Source organism: Pan paniscus, chromosome 6 (genome assembly GCF_029289425.2).
Source record: "Pan paniscus chromosome 6, NHGRI_mPanPan1-v2.0_pri, whole genome shotgun sequence".
NCBI classification, from domain to species: Eukaryota; Metazoa; Chordata; class Mammalia; order Primates; family Hominidae; genus Pan; species Pan paniscus.
The window spans coordinates 23,927,751-23,945,045 of NC_073255.2; the positions used below are offsets into that span (position 1 = coordinate 23,927,751).

A 17,295-nucleotide genomic window follows, 5' to 3' on the forward strand; every position below is an offset into this window, starting at 1 on the left:
AGTCACTTAACCCTGCTGTGTCACAACTGCTCCATCTGCAAATTCAATAATCACCTTTGCCACTCATCTTCCTCTTGGGGTTGTTTTGAGTATGTCGTAACTGGTCATTTATTTGATCCATTCAAGAAACACCCAATGCCCTTGGACCTTTGAATGTGCAGACCCAAGTGCAAGCTCAGTTATAAAACTACATCCAACAGCAATATTTCCTTACTGAAAGAGACAAAAGGCAGCCAATTGAAGAATGCCAGACCCAAATGACATCTTAAAGGCCTTTGAGATTCTCAGATGAAAGGCTTTATGTAAAAATAAAGTGTTGCTACTACCTAGGCAAAGAAAAATGCACACGTTTTCTTTCAGCATTCAAGAGACCAATATAGTGGTGCCCTCTGCTCTCCTTTGATTTTTCGTTTGCATTTAGTTTGACGACAATATAGATATATCCTCCATTTGGTGCCATTGGACCAGGGTTACATTTCAGTATGTGGAAAAATGATGAAATGAAAGAGAAAAGCCTTTGAAAGAAAGTGAAAATAAATGTAATAGCCAAAGCCAAATAATAGTCAGAGTATATTTAAAGTCTATTAAAGAGCAGCAGTCAGGGTATCAAATGCACACTCTTTCATCCTCTGTGGTCAGCCTACTATGTGGACCACCTGCCTTAAATTACACAAGTTCACCACATCCCTGGAGTGAAGGGGAAGGCAGGAGAAGAATGGGGGTGGAGAAGCAACTTTCTCCATTCATACTAATCACACAAATGGTAAAATCTTTTTAGAATGCCTCTTTTCAATTCACAATCAATTACAGTTGAGTCTCTAAACCACCACTCTTGGGTTTGGAATAATGTGTGTATATGTGCAATAAATAAGTAACTTGAAGTTTCAGTTTCTCAGCAGATACTGATTGACATGTACTGTTTAATCATCAGTGATTATGCTGTTTTAGAAGGTGAAAGAACAATGTGGAGCTGTTTATTGCACAGGAATATATGAAAATAGAGCCCTAATTGGCCGAATCAGGAGAAAAGACAGACCCTTCTGGACAGGCTGCTCCAGTTTGGACAAGAATCACATGTGGACAGTATATGTGGAGCTCTCACATGAAACAAATGGAGTTGATTTCACAGACATTACAACACACTAATATGCTAGCCAAATTTCTTATTAGACTTAATACTTATTACTTTCAGAATACTATGGCTGCCACATATGGTTGTGAGGGATGTTCACCGAACAAGGGCACTTGGTCCACAGTGCAAAGGGGCCTGAAATAAGTCCCACTCTGCACAATAAGATATAAGCCCTGAAAAAAAGGGCTCCCTTTACTATTTAGACAGGAAGCTCATATAAGCAAATAGCAACTATGGGCTCCACAGCTATTTTAAATTTAAAACATTCAAAATAAGTGTCTGAATCATAATGTTTCAATAAATGTTTTTGAACATCTTTTTGCTTACCTGGGCTTTTATTCTAAAAATGAAAGATAAGAGTATTAATCCTCCTACCCCGCTCCCCTGCCCATGATAGAATGGGACTGTCAGTATTGTCATTTTTCAGTCATTTCTGCCCAGGTTTTCCTATTGGTATAATGTTGATAATTAGTATATTTAGTTCAAATTAACAAAAATGTCATGTGCCAGGCACTAAGCAAAGTGCTAGAATTACACATCACTAAGCTGGACAGGCATCTGTATACCAAAAGCATATAGTCTAATAAGTGACTACTAATCACTTAATTTTTCCTACAGATTGATGAAAAGATAAAATAGCAAATGCAAAAGAGAAAGTTCTTGGGCTCACTTCCATTAGTTCTGTTCTAAAGTTTATACTCTCAGAATGCTTAATGCAGAGGAACTTATTTTGCCTCTCCACTCCTATTCTCCCACAGGTAAGGGGTCTCTAATTTTCTGCACCACCTCAAAATATCAAAGAAAACTGGGGTGTGGTAGCCACTGCAAGGACCTCCAGTGCACATGTAGCTAAACATACACGCTTATGTGAGACCACGCTTAAGTGAGACCACGCTTATGTGATTAGAGGCTTCTTCCTTGTCATGAGCATAACATGGTCACTTATGCATTGTCCTTAGATCGTAATCAGAACTCCAAGAAATGTTTGTTGACTGAATAATCTTTCATTTGTTCAACTGAAGGCAGTGTCATAGTGGCCAGCCATGCAGCCTGTCACTTGAAGAAAAGTGCTTGAGGAAGAATGAACATTTCGACATTACTTCTTGCTGATCTACAATTTTAACTCTATTTGTACAGCCAGATAACTGAGTACATGATTTACAGGAATAAACGAGAGTCACCTGTGGCTGTACATTTGTGTAAGTCCACATACTTTTTAGGTAGGTTGTTATATTTATGAATTGTGCTGCCTACACTCTGGTTACAGGTTGTTCTTTACATCAATAACTCATGAAAACCCACTAGGAGAGCATGTCAGATGTAAGAATGGCACCACAGATCACAGATTGAAAAGACCTCTGGGATCATCTGCACAGAGTAGGAAAAACCACTCATGATCACTCTCCTTTGGTTCTGCCTCATCTGTAATCACTCCATGGGGCAAACTGCACTCCTGGTTTTTCTGACCAACAAACAGTTCTGCACAGGCTAGTTAAATTATCTTTCCGGCCGGGCACGGTGGCTCACGCCTGTAATCCCAGCACTTTGGGAGGCCGAAGCGGGCAGATCACGAGGTCAGGAGATCAAGACCATCCTGGCTAACACGGTGAAACCCCGTCCCTACTAAAAATACAAAAAATTAGCCAGGTGTGGTGGCGGGCGCCTGTAGTCCCAGCTACTAGGGAGGCTGAGGCAGGAGAATGGCGTGAACCCGGGAGGCAGAGCTTGCAGTGAGCCGAGATCGCGCCACTGCACTCCAGCCTGGACGACAGAGCGAGATTCCATCTCAAAAAAAAAAAAAAAAAAAAAAAATTATCTTTCCTTTTCCATCAGTCTTGAATTCATATGAGTATTGTTAGTGGTAATTATGCTTATAAAAGGCAAAAATAATGGTCTCAGGGCATTTTTCCACAAGCAAGGCTTTGTATCAGAAACAGTAAAAATCAGAATGAAATCAAAAGTATTTAGAAAGTTACATGTGTTCAAAATACTACTATTAGAATTTTTAATTTAAATAAAGACACTTATTTTCAGTCAGGAAGCAAAATGATATAATAGCCAAATAGTAATTCTTATTCCTATAACTTGGCCTTTACAACTTACCAGGTGTTAAGTCTATACATAGAGTAGTGTCCAGTCTCATTATTTAAGAGACAGTCGTGTTCTTGTTATCTGCTTTGTTTATCTAAAACTTTGTAGTAAAAGAAAATGATACTGAGCCTTGGGGAATCCTCGTTCAGCTGAAGAAAATGAGTAGTTCTGGTACCCAGGCCAATTTTAGATTTTACTATCATACTTAAAGTACAAAAATCATGGTTCCAAGTAGAGAAAAGAATGCTAGACTAGGCCAAATTATTCTTGGGCAAATGTCTCAAACATATTGGGCTTCGAGTCCTTCATGTAAATTAAATAGTTAAATTAAATGAATCTAAACACTAGGAGAAATAGAAATTTTATTCCAATGTTGGAGGACTATTAATAACCAAACAAAGAAGGTATGGAAATCACCATCAGGTGAAAGTTGGCATTGGAAACCACTTGTCTTAGGAGGCAGAAAGAGGCAGCCAAAGCAACTTCTGAAAGCATTGTGAAGACAACCTCAGTGAAAATCGGAAATAATGACAATAAAGTCAAACCAGTTGTCAGAGTTTATCAGAAGAACGGTCCCAAAGCAGTACCTGACCTGACTGGCCAACTAACCTGAAATTCAACAGATGAAGTTTGAGTGGCATATTTATAAAATCAAACGTCTTCTGGAAGCTACATGTAAAAACGAAACTGTAGCTTATGAATAGAAGAAGTGGACCAGAAGACTCTACCTATATTTTGGAGTTCATTTTAGGTCACATATCATTCTTGTTTGTCACAGCCAACTATGGAAATAACACTACCAGTGTCACTTCCCAATAGGTCAGGAAGAATACTTGGAAGAAACATTTTGGAAGGCAGCCGGTGTTTGCTGTTAACAAAAATGGCCACACCAATGTATACCATCTCCCCATTCCACAATGAAATATTATTTGCTACTACAGATATCAGAGTTTTATACAGAAAACAAGTGACAAACATATAGAAGTTCAACACTAATTTCTCCTTACACAAAATACAGGTGACCCCTTTGGCCACCAACCTGTTGCTCAAGCTAGTTTTAGAAACCCTGTCAGGAAGAATAAAAATTTCTGTGGCTTCTGGAACATTTGGGGGGTATAAGGTCTTGACCAGCAAATATGAAAGGATATTGTAAGGTTTCCTCTTAATATCAATACTTAGTATCACATTTTGGGTCTTGTAAGTGCTCCCATATGTTTCAGAAACAATTAAATTTTTTATTGACATTTTGGCCTGCCTCCTAAAGATGATATCCTTCAGCTGTTAAACATTTGATAGTCTTGAAGTTGGGAAAGTTTTTTTTATTTAATATTTTTATGCTCTTGAATATGTACATACAGAAAAGGCAAGAGGTGACGTGAGTCTTTTGAAGTAGTAATCAAACTTTAGGAAAAAGGCAGAGACTTTCAAAAACCTTTCTGGGTGTCTTTTGAGAGAGAGGAGGGAATAATTAGTAGACCTTTGTCATATGATTAAGCTTATCAAATCAGGATCGGTTCTACACACACCAATAAGCTCTGATCTGGTTCCTTGTTTTGTAACATTATAAAGAATGAGGAAAACTTGTGCATTGGAAAATAAATTTGTTTAAAGGGTCTCGAATTAATTAATTTATTTCACCTGGGAAATCGCACTTATTTTTTCAATTGGGAAGGCAAACCGCTAACCTTCAAGTTACTAACATCGACAGGACTTGAAAAGAGAAGGGAGTCTGTAACCTCATCAGAAAAGACTGAAACAGTCAGATACTGTTCCCCAAATATTACAGATTTCCTGTCTTAGAGGATTCTAAGCAAATAACCAGAATATCACTCCGGGGTACACCTTCCTGTATAAGCAATGCCCTGGACTAGACCCTCCTAACAGCTGCTCTCCAAGTCTCCGCAGCCAATTCCTTCCTTAATTTGCCTTCACTTTGAGAAAGAAAAAAGAAAACAAAATCCCCCCATTCCCCGTTCCCAATCTATTACATTTCAAAGGAGGAGAAAGAACTGGAAAACCCCGTTTCCTTTGAGAAACGCGTCCGCGGCAGCTACTGAGGGTCTGCCCCACCTTTAGCTTCAGGTTGACAAATGCCTTCAGCGCGTTCTCAGCTCAGCTGGCCCTATGGGTCCCCTAAAATCGCCCGAGCGTCCGCCCTGTCTGACCTGCCCCCCTGCCGCGGCGCACATTTCAGCTTTTCAGCTTCACGGTGGAGCTCGCAGTAATTGAGTCGCGAGGGTTATTTTTCCTGGCCTCACCTCGCGGTCCTGAGCCTGCAGGGAGCTTTCGGAAAGACATCGCCCCCTCCCACTGACTCCCCGGCAGCTTCTGAACGCTGCGCGGGTCTCCGCCCCGCGGGAACTAGGATTGCGATCCGTTCCTCGGCGGCTAGAGGTTGAGGCCGGAGGCTGACACCACCAGGGACCCAACGGAGTGTTTATTCTGCCCAGCTTCACATTTGGGGGTCAAATCGCATTAAAGCCAAACCACCAACGGGGCAGGGAGCAGGTGGTTAACTGCACAAAATAGAGTTACAGAAAAAACCTCGTTTTGCAGGCGAGTGACTTGGTTTCCCTCTGTAGCTTTGCCGTCATAAAAAGCAAGTCCCTCCCCTCTCCTGAGCTGGAAGGCGGGGAAAGGTTATCAGCGGCTCCAGATGGACGCCCGTAGACAGGGTCAGTTTAGGAAGACCGGCAGGCAGGCGTATTAGGCGCGCGGGCTCCCATCCTCATGGCTATGGGAAGCAAGTTTCCCTCATCCCTTCTTGGAAGGTAAGAGCTTTGACATCTGGAAGTGTCAGAAATGAGCCTTTTGCCATAAATCATCCTGAAAAGCATTCAAATCAGACAAGCGTCTAGAGACCCTTTAGACACTCCACCCCCAAAATCCTAGATCAAAGTGCAGTTCCTGGAACCATAAACACCTATTATATGCAAAATCCTACTTATCTGGAGGATGCCAAAACTGAGAGTAAAGTAAGGGGTAAGGGGCACTTTTCGCTGTAAATTTCCGATACAAATCTCAAAATTTTTCTTAGCATTATCAACTACCTTCTTGGAGGCAGGCTACAGCGCTTCTAAACCCAATACGCTTTTCTGGAGTCTTCGGAACAGCTGGCCGGGGCTTTTAGCACACGGGACGGGACCTTCGCCTTTGCCTGTTTTTTTTTCGACCAGGAGAAGCAGGTGCGAGAGTCTGGGGCTTAGGAGGTGGAAGGCGGGGAAAGAGAATCCACTAGGTCCTCGTGTAGAGAACAGCAGTCGCTCCTTAGATATTACTCCAGGACGGAAACCTGATTGCAAACCGCTGTTCCTTCGAAACTTGCAAAACCCGGAACAGAAAACTCCCGCCCAGCCAATTTTAGCTCTCGCTGAACTCTCCCGCCTGCGTTACGTTTGCACAGCAACTCTTTGTAAATGTCCGAGTCCTCTCGGAGGAAAGATCGTTAGGGCGACGAGAACATTAAGAGGGGACCTGGAGGGCAGATATCTTCCATCCCAAGAGAGCAACTTTGTCGCCTCAGAAATGAAAAGACGCCAACTTCCCTCCTGCTCTTTCCTTGGTCAACTCAGAATCAACCGATTGTATTGAAATCTCCTGAAATCCCGAACAGGGATGGCCCAGTCGGCTTCTGAAACCGAGGCCGGGGAATGGCAGGAATGGGGGGCAGAGAGGATCGGAAAGAAGAGTCCTTCCCCCACAGACATTCCCAGCTGGGACACGAGCTCGCTCGCAGCGCGTTTATGGAAAGGGGGCGCTGGGAACCGCGCTGGCGGCGAGCAGACTCCAGGGTCGAGATTATTCGACACGTGTCTTTTATTCCTCACAATCCATTTCTTACGGGTGATTTATGAACGAATCTCTTTGATCAGGGACGGTTTTATCTGTCCACTGCTACAGATGACAGATGCGGCTGCTAAAATGCCTGGTCCCCGCTGCCTAAAAGGTTGCTCCCCCCCTTCCCAAATGCTGTTGCTTTTTCTCTGGCGGTCCCCACCCCCTGCTTCTTCGTTCTCCTTCCCTACCCCCAACCCCGTTTGCTGTCTTAGTTGCAATCCCTCTGGGTGGTTAAGTCAACAAAAAAGCGCAGAGCAGGGTCAGTAGGAAGCCAAGGCAGGCATACTTTGGGCACGCCATCCTCCTGATGCCACATTTGTTAGGGTCTTAAGAAGGCCCCTAGCCGGAGACCAGAAGAGCTTGCTCTTAAGGTGGGGGTTGCCTGCCTTCGGAAAGGAGGAGATGAGGTCCTCACAGCCAAGTCCCATGGGCCTGGCTCTGCCCAGAAAAGGCTCGTGCTGGGGTAGGGAGCCGGTACACCGGGGGAAGCCTCAGCCTGCGGTTCTGTGCGGGCCGGGGCTCATCAGAACAACCACTTTGGCTTAATTGGGGAGGGAAGGAGGCAGCTGGAAAGGGGGAGAGGGGAGAGGATCACGTTACAGAGCCTCCTAGTCCCTAATAGGTAAAGGAAAGCGGAGTCTCTGAAGCGGTTATTAATAGTAGGGGTGTGTGTGTGTGTGTGTGTGTGTGTGTGTGTGTGTTAGTAGTATTTCATTAAAACCATATCCTGGAACAAAGAGTTGTTCTTTCATGTTTCTTTGCTTTGTTATTACTCTGACAGGAGTTCTAAAAACAGGATTTTTCCAATCAAAGGATCCCTGGAGTTATCTGCCCCCTCCTAGCCTCCTTTCCCTCCACCAAACTGCTCTTGGTATCATTATCCCGCTATGGATTCTTTCTTATACTCTTGATTTAGCCAGAGGACATTTAATAGCTGACTGGATTAAATGTTGCAGACTCCAGCCTGGGCTATTTGAAAATCCGGGTCGTGGACTGTGCCTAACATCAGAGAAGGAAAACTGATCTATGAGATGTGTTTTAAGTTTCACGTAGTCCGGCGGGGAGAGGAGGAAGAGGAAGAAGGAGTCTCTAGGTTACAAAGTTAGAAGTTTCAAAAGGTGTGCGTTGATGAAGGGTAGGGAGAGAAGTCAGGGGCGGAATGAGGCAAAAGGCAACCTTAGCAAGAAGCTAATAGAAATTTCCTCCATCATAATGTGCAAACGAGATTTATAAGAACATTTTGTAAATATTGCTCTGGATGTCAGAATTCTTCCCCAGGAATGGAGTGCTGACTCCATTAGGGGTGCATCCACAGACCTCTCTGAAGGACTTGTTTGTCATTGCTAAATTTGTGGTAGGAAGATGGTTTCTGCTTCAAGTTCGCTTTCAATAATAGTAACAATTCTTTGATTGGTGTTAAGTTTCAGGAACAAAAGAAGAGAAATGTGGGCTGTTTTTGTCCAGTACTATGTTTAGAAAATGGAGGCATAGCAGTCCCAAAGGAGAGCTTCGCACAGCCAAATCTGGGTGTTGGGGTTTGACCGAATATTTCTACAAGGACGGGAAAACCTAGAGAGGCAGGATCTGATGCTCCTCAGTGACCAGGACCTCTGTGAGCTACAACCAAATAATATGATATGCACCCAAAGGTAACAATAAATCAAGGCTAGGAATGACTGGATGGGTATTGAGATTAAATGCTATAGAGAGAAAGAGCCTGTTTATCTGGTCCTGGAAACTTTAAAAATTGTCAATCCTTAAAGCTAATATGATCACTGACTATATTTCATTTCTAATTATGCCTGTAGGAAGCCCAAAAAGGAATAAGATAAACCCTCACAGTAAAATTGGATTTAATATCGTGGAAGAAAATACCCTGACTTTTAAATTTTGTTTAAAGTAGAGAGCTATATGGGTGGCTATATAATAACATAAGCCAGATATAATGTCAATTTAACAGAGATTTAGGGATAGTGTTGCATTTAAAAGAAGAGCCACAGCACAGTTCATTGAATATATCGTCTTAATATATGGGCAACAAATATTTAAAACCTTACTGTATGCCAAGACCCTGGCCTGAGCCACATGTTCGCATTCACAGTAACCTCTAAGAACATTCCTATTCAACATGGAGAAAGTAATTGGACTCTCTTCCACATCTGGCGAACTGCTAATTCGTTTTAATTTTGTTTACAAGCTTTCTTCTTGCATAAAAAAGATGCTTCCTCTGTTTACAAGTCATTTTTAAAAATCCTTTTCAATCAAACTGATCATGTATCTTGGTAAAAGCCCTTCCGCATGGGCTCGGGGATTTCAGAGTGCTGGGTCCTGGCCCCATGATTAAGGGATCACCCGCTCATCTTTCAGCCCATCCAAGCATCTTGGAGGTTTAGAATCTGTCAGGCCTGGCATTCCTTCGCTCTTCTTATCACTCTCTACCCCTTCAAAAAGGCAATTGATTAGCTTCAGCTTTTCCAAACCGAGATCCGATATGTTTTTCAGGATCAAACGTCTTTGAGAAGTCCAGAGAGCAATGTGGGAAGTGGGGAATGTGAAGAAGGAAAACAGGAGGGGGATGGTGAAATTCATCTCTCACCCTAACTCTCCAAAGGAACCTAGGGGATGCGCATGTTGGGCAGGAGATGGAATTGTGACTTCTGGAAGATGCACTTAACAACTTAAGGTGTGTCTTCCCTTTCTGAAAGCAAATGTTTAAAGAAGAAAAGAGATATCTAGAAAAGGAGGTTGATGATTTATGCCTGGATTTCTCTCCAAGCATTTGCCTTCCTTGTATTTACAGGCGTGTCCCCATTTGCAAGTTGTACATCTGTTCCTTTCACGTGACATTTCATAAAAGCCCTAACATCTGGGCAAGATAAACTTCCTTCAGGTACCTGCTTAACTTTTCACTTGTCACACTCACATCACCTCCCAAGGCATCCCTTTCCCTCTCCCGCCTGCCTCAGTGGTGGCCTCTGTGGGGGTGCACTTTGTTCCAGTCCTCCCACCTCCCACCCCCATGTCGCTGGCCCCAGTTCCAGCTTCCCACAATATCACCCCCTCCCAGTGCCAACCTTTGCCATGGCCAGGTTCTTTGAGAGACTCCCGATCCTTAGTCTCCCACTTCAGGCCTGACTGTGCAGGTAAATGAGGGTAGCATTTTGAACCCCAGAAAAAAAGTCATATTTCGATTCTGTCTTCAGACCAAAACCAAACCAAAAGGAAAACTGCCGACTACTCCATACAAACTCACACTTAGGTTCGATAGTCCCTTATACATGTATATATTCCTCAATAAAGTGAAATAAAAGAGCAGCTGATTTTGGTGGTAGTCATTTCGTGAGATTTCCCTCTCTGGTAGATACGCAAACTTCATGTTTTACAGAAACTTAATTTCACTTGCTGGAAATCTCCCCTCCCCCAAGAAGGCTGCCTTCTGGAATGAATGCTTTTAGAGTTGTTTTTTCTTTTCCTAATCTGGAATTTTGTTCCTCTGACTTCAGCCTAAATCGCACGAAGGAGGAGGACACATCGACAAACTTGAGAGCGGGTGGGAGAAAAAAAAAAAAAAATAGAAGGAAAAGAAAAGAGTCCACGTAAACAAGAAAGGAGGCTGTTGCAGGCTCTCACTGCAGCAAACCCCAAACGATCTCGTTGCAGGGCGCCCACAAAATCCCGGCTATAATTGAGTGTTTTCTTTGAGGTTTTCTGACCATGTGCTTTTTACCATGGTTACTATGACTCTGATTCCAGAAGCTGAATATTCATCATGATCCCATCCCAACCTTTCAGAAGGCTTATCTCGTTGGTCCTTACAAAGAAGGAGAATCTAAAGGGGGCTCGTCTGTGCCAGTGATTTTAACCTGCTCCACCTTCCAGTGACCTGCCACATGCTCCTTCTTACTTTATAGACATCTGGGAATTCCATACATGCCTTAAACTCCAATTACACACCTTCTTCAAAGCACACGTGCTTTGATTTGCTAAGAACATTAAGTGGGCTCACGTCCTTAGGCCTTGAGACAAAAGCGAGGGGAAAATGGAAAATGTATCCCATGTCGTTTTTTTTTTTTTTTAATTTAAACTGGGTCTATCCTTTGCTGTCCAGTAAATAAAGATGGTTAATAATCCTCCTATTTGCACATTCGTGGGCTCTCAAAGAGTTGGAAGGTTTCTGAGAAATAGTGGGATTGCCGGCTTTGAGAAAATATGAAGAAACCGATTTCTCCTTCCACTTTGCCAGTGCACTTTCCTTCCACTTTCACTGGTGCTGGGGGCGGCGCACTCTTTACGACATATAAGCGGAAAATTCTGCAAAAGTGGCCCCCGGGGATCCCCGCCCGACCCCTGTCTGTCGCTAATGTGGGCCTGTCTCCGGAAATTCGAGGTTGGGCCTTTGCCTGAATCTGTTGCTATTGCTCCCCTTGCTACCGCTGACACTTGGCACCGCCGCCTCCTAGCAGCGGCCAGACGCGGGGCTGGGGGCCCTCCACGCAAACCGAAGGAGATACGGACATCGCCATTCTCCCCAACGCGCGAGCCGGGCCCGCCACCCACGCAGGGGAGACCGTGCCCGTGCCCCTCTCCCGCGCCTGCCGCAGGTGAGACCCTCGCTCCCCACGGAGTTCTGTTTGGGTTTCCGTGGCGTTTGTTCCCCGCAGGTTTGTTTATTTTTCTTCAAATTACAGATGCAGGGAAAACCGCCTGACATCATGAGAGCGGGACAAACGCTCACTTTGAAGGATTCCTGGGCAGGACTTCAAGTGAAATCATATGCCTGAGAAGAACTTGATACCGGTCTAGAGAAAATAACCAGTTCTGACTTTGCCAAACCATGGAATGTGCAAAATGCTCTACTTTTTTGCAAGAGGCCAAATGTCCCTTAAAAAGCTCCATTATGAATATGAACCTTAAGACCGAAGGGTCAAGAAGCTTGTGCCGTTGTTGAGTGTGGGAAAAAATTTACACACATCGTGCAAGTTTCTGCTCCTTAACATTATTTTATTAATAATAAGTTCCACTTTGGGGAGGGGAACCTGTAACTGTGCGTGAATTATCATCTGGACATGTGCTTCTGTGAACAAAAGGGGAAATGTGCATATGGGTAAAAAAATTACTGCTTTCTTATAACTAAAGGCTATCAATCTGACCAACTTATAAGATAAAAATCATCAATAGCACAGTAAAGGAAACATTAAATTTTCTACAATTTACCCAAGACAATTTAATACAATACTTTCCCCTAGCAAATGCATTCTGAAGGAAAAAGATCCCAAGTGAACCAACACATTAATTGGAAAGCGTTAGCTTCTTATTTCCGAAAACAAGAGGTAATTCATTCTATGTGTTCTCTAAATAAGGGTAGGTAGCAAAAATAAAATGAAATAACATAAAATCAAAAGAAGATATAATGGTGGAGGAAAAGAAACAGGTGGCTTCATTACTATTCTAAAAAAGAATTTCACGATTTATGTCTTGTGTATACAGGGGTAGGGATTAGAATCTGCAAGCTGGAAATTGCATTCCAGTAGTGAATATTTTTCATTGTGCAGTCGCCTCATTCAAAATAAAATTACCACCTTTTTCATTCATTTATTTCTCTGAAAATCTGGGGGGAAACATTACCTTCAGTTTAGTATTTAATATTACTATAAATATGGCATTTGCTTTTCTCCAAAGTGTTTCCCCTTATGAAAAAAGTAGAAAAAGCAAAACACATTAAAAAAAGAAAGAAATAAAAGAAAGGCAAATGGAGAGCTACCTTTCTTTGACACGTCTAGTTCTTATATCCAGAGTTAAGATAACAATTACCTTCTCAGCAGTGATGGCCAGCTCCATCCTGGTGTACCTTAAGAAATCTGAAATATCAAATAGTCAGACCAAGCTAGTGAACAAGGAGACTCCCCATGAATAATTTAGAAAATGGAGGTGGTTGGATGATACGTACAAAAAAGAATTACCAACCTAATGCTTTCCCTCATCCTCCTAGGGCACCCTCCTTACATTTCTAACCTGCCTTACACACAACACACACACACCCCCCACAAATACACCAACACATAATCGCCTTCCCTTTCTGTTATTTGCTAAAGGACTATCAAAATAAAAAAATAATAATACTTCTCCAAGCTTTCACTAACCTTTTAATACAAGTAAATGCTGCAGACTCCTTATTGTAAAATATTGTCTGAAATATTAACAATAAATTCATAATATTCTTATGTCAGCATTCTATGGTGCTGTGTGAAGAAGAAAACAAAAACCTTCAGGCAATAAAATAACCTCGACCTGAGCTAAGCAAAAACGATCTGTTTGGATACATACACTTATTAGTCATTGTTTGAAACAGGCACCAAAATAATTTTCCAGTTTGAAAGCTTCCCCAGTTACACTTGGATGCAGTAAATCGGATGTAAAAGCTAAGAACTGATACAAAATCACTATTTCTAATAATGTTAATTATAAAAGCCGGTATGTTCCTGGCCCACAAATAATCAGAATGAAATAAAAAATCAAACATCCCCGTTTGCCCATTATTGTATTACTTAACTTCAGATTGTGTGTGTGTGTGTGTATGTATGATCTCACCAGGGAAAAATTCTGTGTAATTCTGGATAAAATAAAACGCTAATGAATTGACTAGTAACTGCATAGCTGTAGTATTTAAAACTGTGATTATTCCAACAGTTACCAAGGATACTGAAAGTTCAGGATCTTCATTTTTGTATATTATTCCACAGCCTTATATTCTTTACACATAAAAAAAGAATGATGCTTCCCAAATAGCATCAATATAGGGATATATTAACTTTTCTTTTTAGCAAACATGACACTAAACGTCATATTCATTCATGAGAGAAGAGTTAAGCAAATTACAAATGGAATTTTCTCTTTTCTGCTGATTTACACTTTATTTTCTATGCATTTCTGGTCATTTCTATGTGTGTACAGATAATTTTCATAACACTATATATGTTTTCACTGAAAAGAACCTGTTATTTAGGAATCTTCACAAAGAGTGAAGAGCATGACAAAAAGTACATAATAAGAGAATAGTGCAGGTTTTATACTCCTTATTTGCATTTAACTGTTTTAACAACTATCACCTCAAAATAAAAAGGAGGTGAAGAGCAAATTTGTTAGTTTTTGCTGTTTGGAGACAATAAGAGATGAAGAGATGCTACTAAGCCCTCTGAATACCAAACTGGAATAATAATAAAGCTGTCTTTTAAAATAACATGCTTGTGCCTGTCAGTAGCTGCTTTATTTGAGTTTTTCATTGCTTTGTTTGTATTAGTGCCCCCTCCCTCCTGGGTGCCTCTAGAATTAAACAAGCAGGTATTTACCACCAACTTAATCTTTAGTTTTAAAAATATAGACCAAACTCTAAGGTTCTTTAAATTTTTTATCATATTTATTTATTGCAGAAAAATATACAAAGATATTTACAAAACAATCATAAAAATATGAATGCATTTAGACACCGGATCTATTTGCATTTTACCATGGGTCCTCAATAAATAAATAGAATGTTGTTTTTTGTATTTTAAGTTTTTTTTTTGTTTTTCCCCTCAGAGGAAGGATGAAAAAAAGAATTAACTGACTATGGTTTTGCAGGCCAGTTTGATCCCAGTATTTTTATTTCTAAAGGTGTTCTTATAGTTCCTCTGATTGTTACCATTTTAAAATAGAGAAAGTCCATAGTGATGCCTTTCCTTTCAGTGGCTGATTGGCACGACCTCTTGAGAATGCATGCATGAAAAAAATAAAAATAAAAACATTCTTCGTCAAAAAAAAAAAACAACACAAACAACTGTTCAGACTTCTATCAGAATGCAGAGGTGTGAGGATGGTGCCGCTGCCCGTCTGGGAATCACTGTCCACGGGCCTGTCTCGCTTTCTCTTTTAAAAGTGCGCCCCACGCCCTGTTTCTTTGAATTTGGATTTTGCTCTTCTAATTTCCAAGAAAATCTTTGGCATATATTTTTATTTTTAGTTATCCAGCTCCAGAGTCTCTAGACTGTCCATTTTCTCCTTCTCTGGAAACAATGACATCTGCAAAAACCCAGAGGGGGGGGGAGTCGGTTATTGTTTAGGTCTCTGTGGCTGTTCTCTAAGACTAGTGAGCACTGTTCTTATCACCACCACTGAGAAATTAAGCTGAACAACCTGGAAGGATTTCAGCCCAAGGGCAAGAGGAAGTGGGTGGGTGGAAAGGAGGAGGAGGTGGAATTTGTTTTAAAACATTTGTTTTAAGGAGAACAAAAATTGAAAGCCGAAAGAAAGGGTGGCGCTGACAAAACGGTCCTTACCCGTGACCCTGGGTGTCTCTGTCTCCCCTCCTGTCACGCACACTCACGCGCACACACACCCCTCACCAGGGCGCATCCCCCTGGAGACTGCTCTCCCTAGCGGGGTCAGACCGGCCTTCCGGGGACGCTGGGGGCGCGAGGCAACGGTGCCAAGTGAGGTGGGAAGGCTGAGCGGAGAGCGGGAGAGGGGAGGAAATCGAGGTGGACGGGGAACCGCGGCCTGGCCGGCCTGCCGTCTGCCACCTGAGAGGCGAAGGGGTGCAGCGGCGCGGTCCTTACCTAGGTCTCCGGCCCTGCTGAGGGGGTGGGGGGCTCCGCCTGCTAGTGGGACGCGGACATGGACCAGGCCCCCTCCATCCTCCAGACCGAGAAGGCGTAGCTGAGCCGCTCGTGAGCCACATAGCTGCAGCTTGCCATCTTGGAGTCCAGCTCGTCGCTCTGGAGGACCTGGTAGAGGAAGTCGATGTACCTGGCCGCCAGCTTGAGGGTCTGAATCTTGCTCAGCTTGTCCGAGGGCAGCGTGGGGATGATCTTCCGCAGCGCGGCGAACGCCTCGTTCAGCGACTGGGTGCGCTGCCGCTCCCGCACGTTGGCCATGACCCGCTGCGTCTGCAGCTCCTCGTAAGACTGCGGACTCCCGCCGCCGCTGCTGCTGCCGCCGCCGCCCGCGCCGCCGCCGCCGCCACAGCCCGCAGACTTCTTGCCGCGCTTGCCCTGGGCCGGGCTGCCCGGCTCGTCGCCGCCTCCGACGCCCCCGCCCGCGGCTCCGCCGGGCCCCGCGCCGCCGCCCGCGCTGCGCCGGCTGCTGCGCCGCTTGCGTCCCCCGCGCTTGCCGCTCGGCGGCTGCTGCCGGTCTGGCTCTTCCTCGCTGTTGCTCAGGCTGTCGTCGGCCGGCGAGACTGGCGAGCTGGACACGTCCTGCATCATCTCTCGAGCGGCGACGCGTGGCCTCGCGGGCCCGGGGCAGAGGGGCAGCCCGGGGAAGAGGAGAAGAGCGGGGCGCCTCAGCCCGCCAGCTTCCCCCGCGCGCGGCGCCGGCCCGGGCGGTGCGGCCCGCGGAGGAGGGAGCAGGAGGACGGACGGGAGGGACCTCCGCGGGGAGGGCGCGCGGGGGAGGCGGGGAGGGAGGCGGGAGGGGGAGGGGACGGTGTGGATGGCCCCGAGGTCCAAAAAGAAAGCGCCCAACGGCTGGACGCACACCCCGCCAGGCCTCCTGGAAACGGTGCCGGTGCTGCAGAGCCCGCGAGGTGTCTGGGAGTTGGGCGAGAGCTGCAGACTTGGAGGCTCTTATACCTCCGTGCAGGCGGAAAGTTTGGGGGCAGCAGTGTCATTGGCCTGACGTGAGGAGGAGGGACTTTTCGAAGTTTTATAGGAAAGTTTCCGCTTTCCAGTCCCCCTCCCCCGTCCCACCTCCCTTCCTCGGGGTCTAACAATTCGTCCTCCCAAACCATTCAAAAACGACCTGGCCCGGGCGGCCGGCCCCTCCACCCGCCTCCTAGCCGCCCTCCCCCTTCCCTCCCCGTCGCCTTCCTCCGGCGGGCGCGGGGCGATTTCCTTCCCCGCCGGAGCGTGCGGGCAGCGCCCCCGAACCCTAGCGCAGCCCAGGAAGCGGTCGGAGGAGACTGTCCTGGCCGCGGTGGCAGCCCCATCCGGAGTGGCTGTGACAGCAGCAGTGGCAACAGCTTCTACACAGTGGGTGATGTCTCATCTCGCCCAAGAGCCCTCTAGGTCCGTGGGGCCGATTTGGGATTGCTGGGGCTGGGGGGGTGGTGTGGCGCAGGGTGGGGGGGCATGCCAAGAAAAGTGTCAACCGCGGAGCCCACCCAATGGTCAGGTAGACGAACCCCTTGGAGTTCCAAGGGCCAAACCGCGGCGGCCCAGCCCGGAGGTCCTGGGCGTTTCTGAAGACGTGGCCGCGCCGCG

At 44.9% G+C, this 17,295-nt stretch overlaps 1 protein-coding gene across 1 annotated transcript; it reads right to left on the minus strand.

The window, feature by feature from the left end:
* Positions 1-12,876: 12,876 nt before the first annotated feature.
* On the minus strand, positions 12,877-16,442 carry TWIST1 (twist family bHLH transcription factor 1). Its single transcript, XM_055115749.3, has 2 exons — positions 15,652-16,442; positions 12,877-12,918 (listed from the first exon to the last, which is right to left on the minus strand). The coding sequence occupies exon 1, from the start codon at positions 16,297-16,299 to the stop codon at positions 15,694-15,696; it is 606 nt and encodes a 201-aa protein (XP_054971724.1). The 5' UTR covers positions 16,300-16,442; the 3' UTR covers positions 12,877-12,918; positions 15,652-15,693.
* Positions 16,443-17,295: the final 853 nt, after the last annotated feature.

Bases quoted from the DNA above. Each gene is read 5' to 3' on its own strand.
- TWIST1 (XM_055115749.3), bottom strand. From the start codon at position 16,299: ATGATGCAGGACGTGTCCAGCTCGCCAGTCTCGCCGGCCGACGACAGC.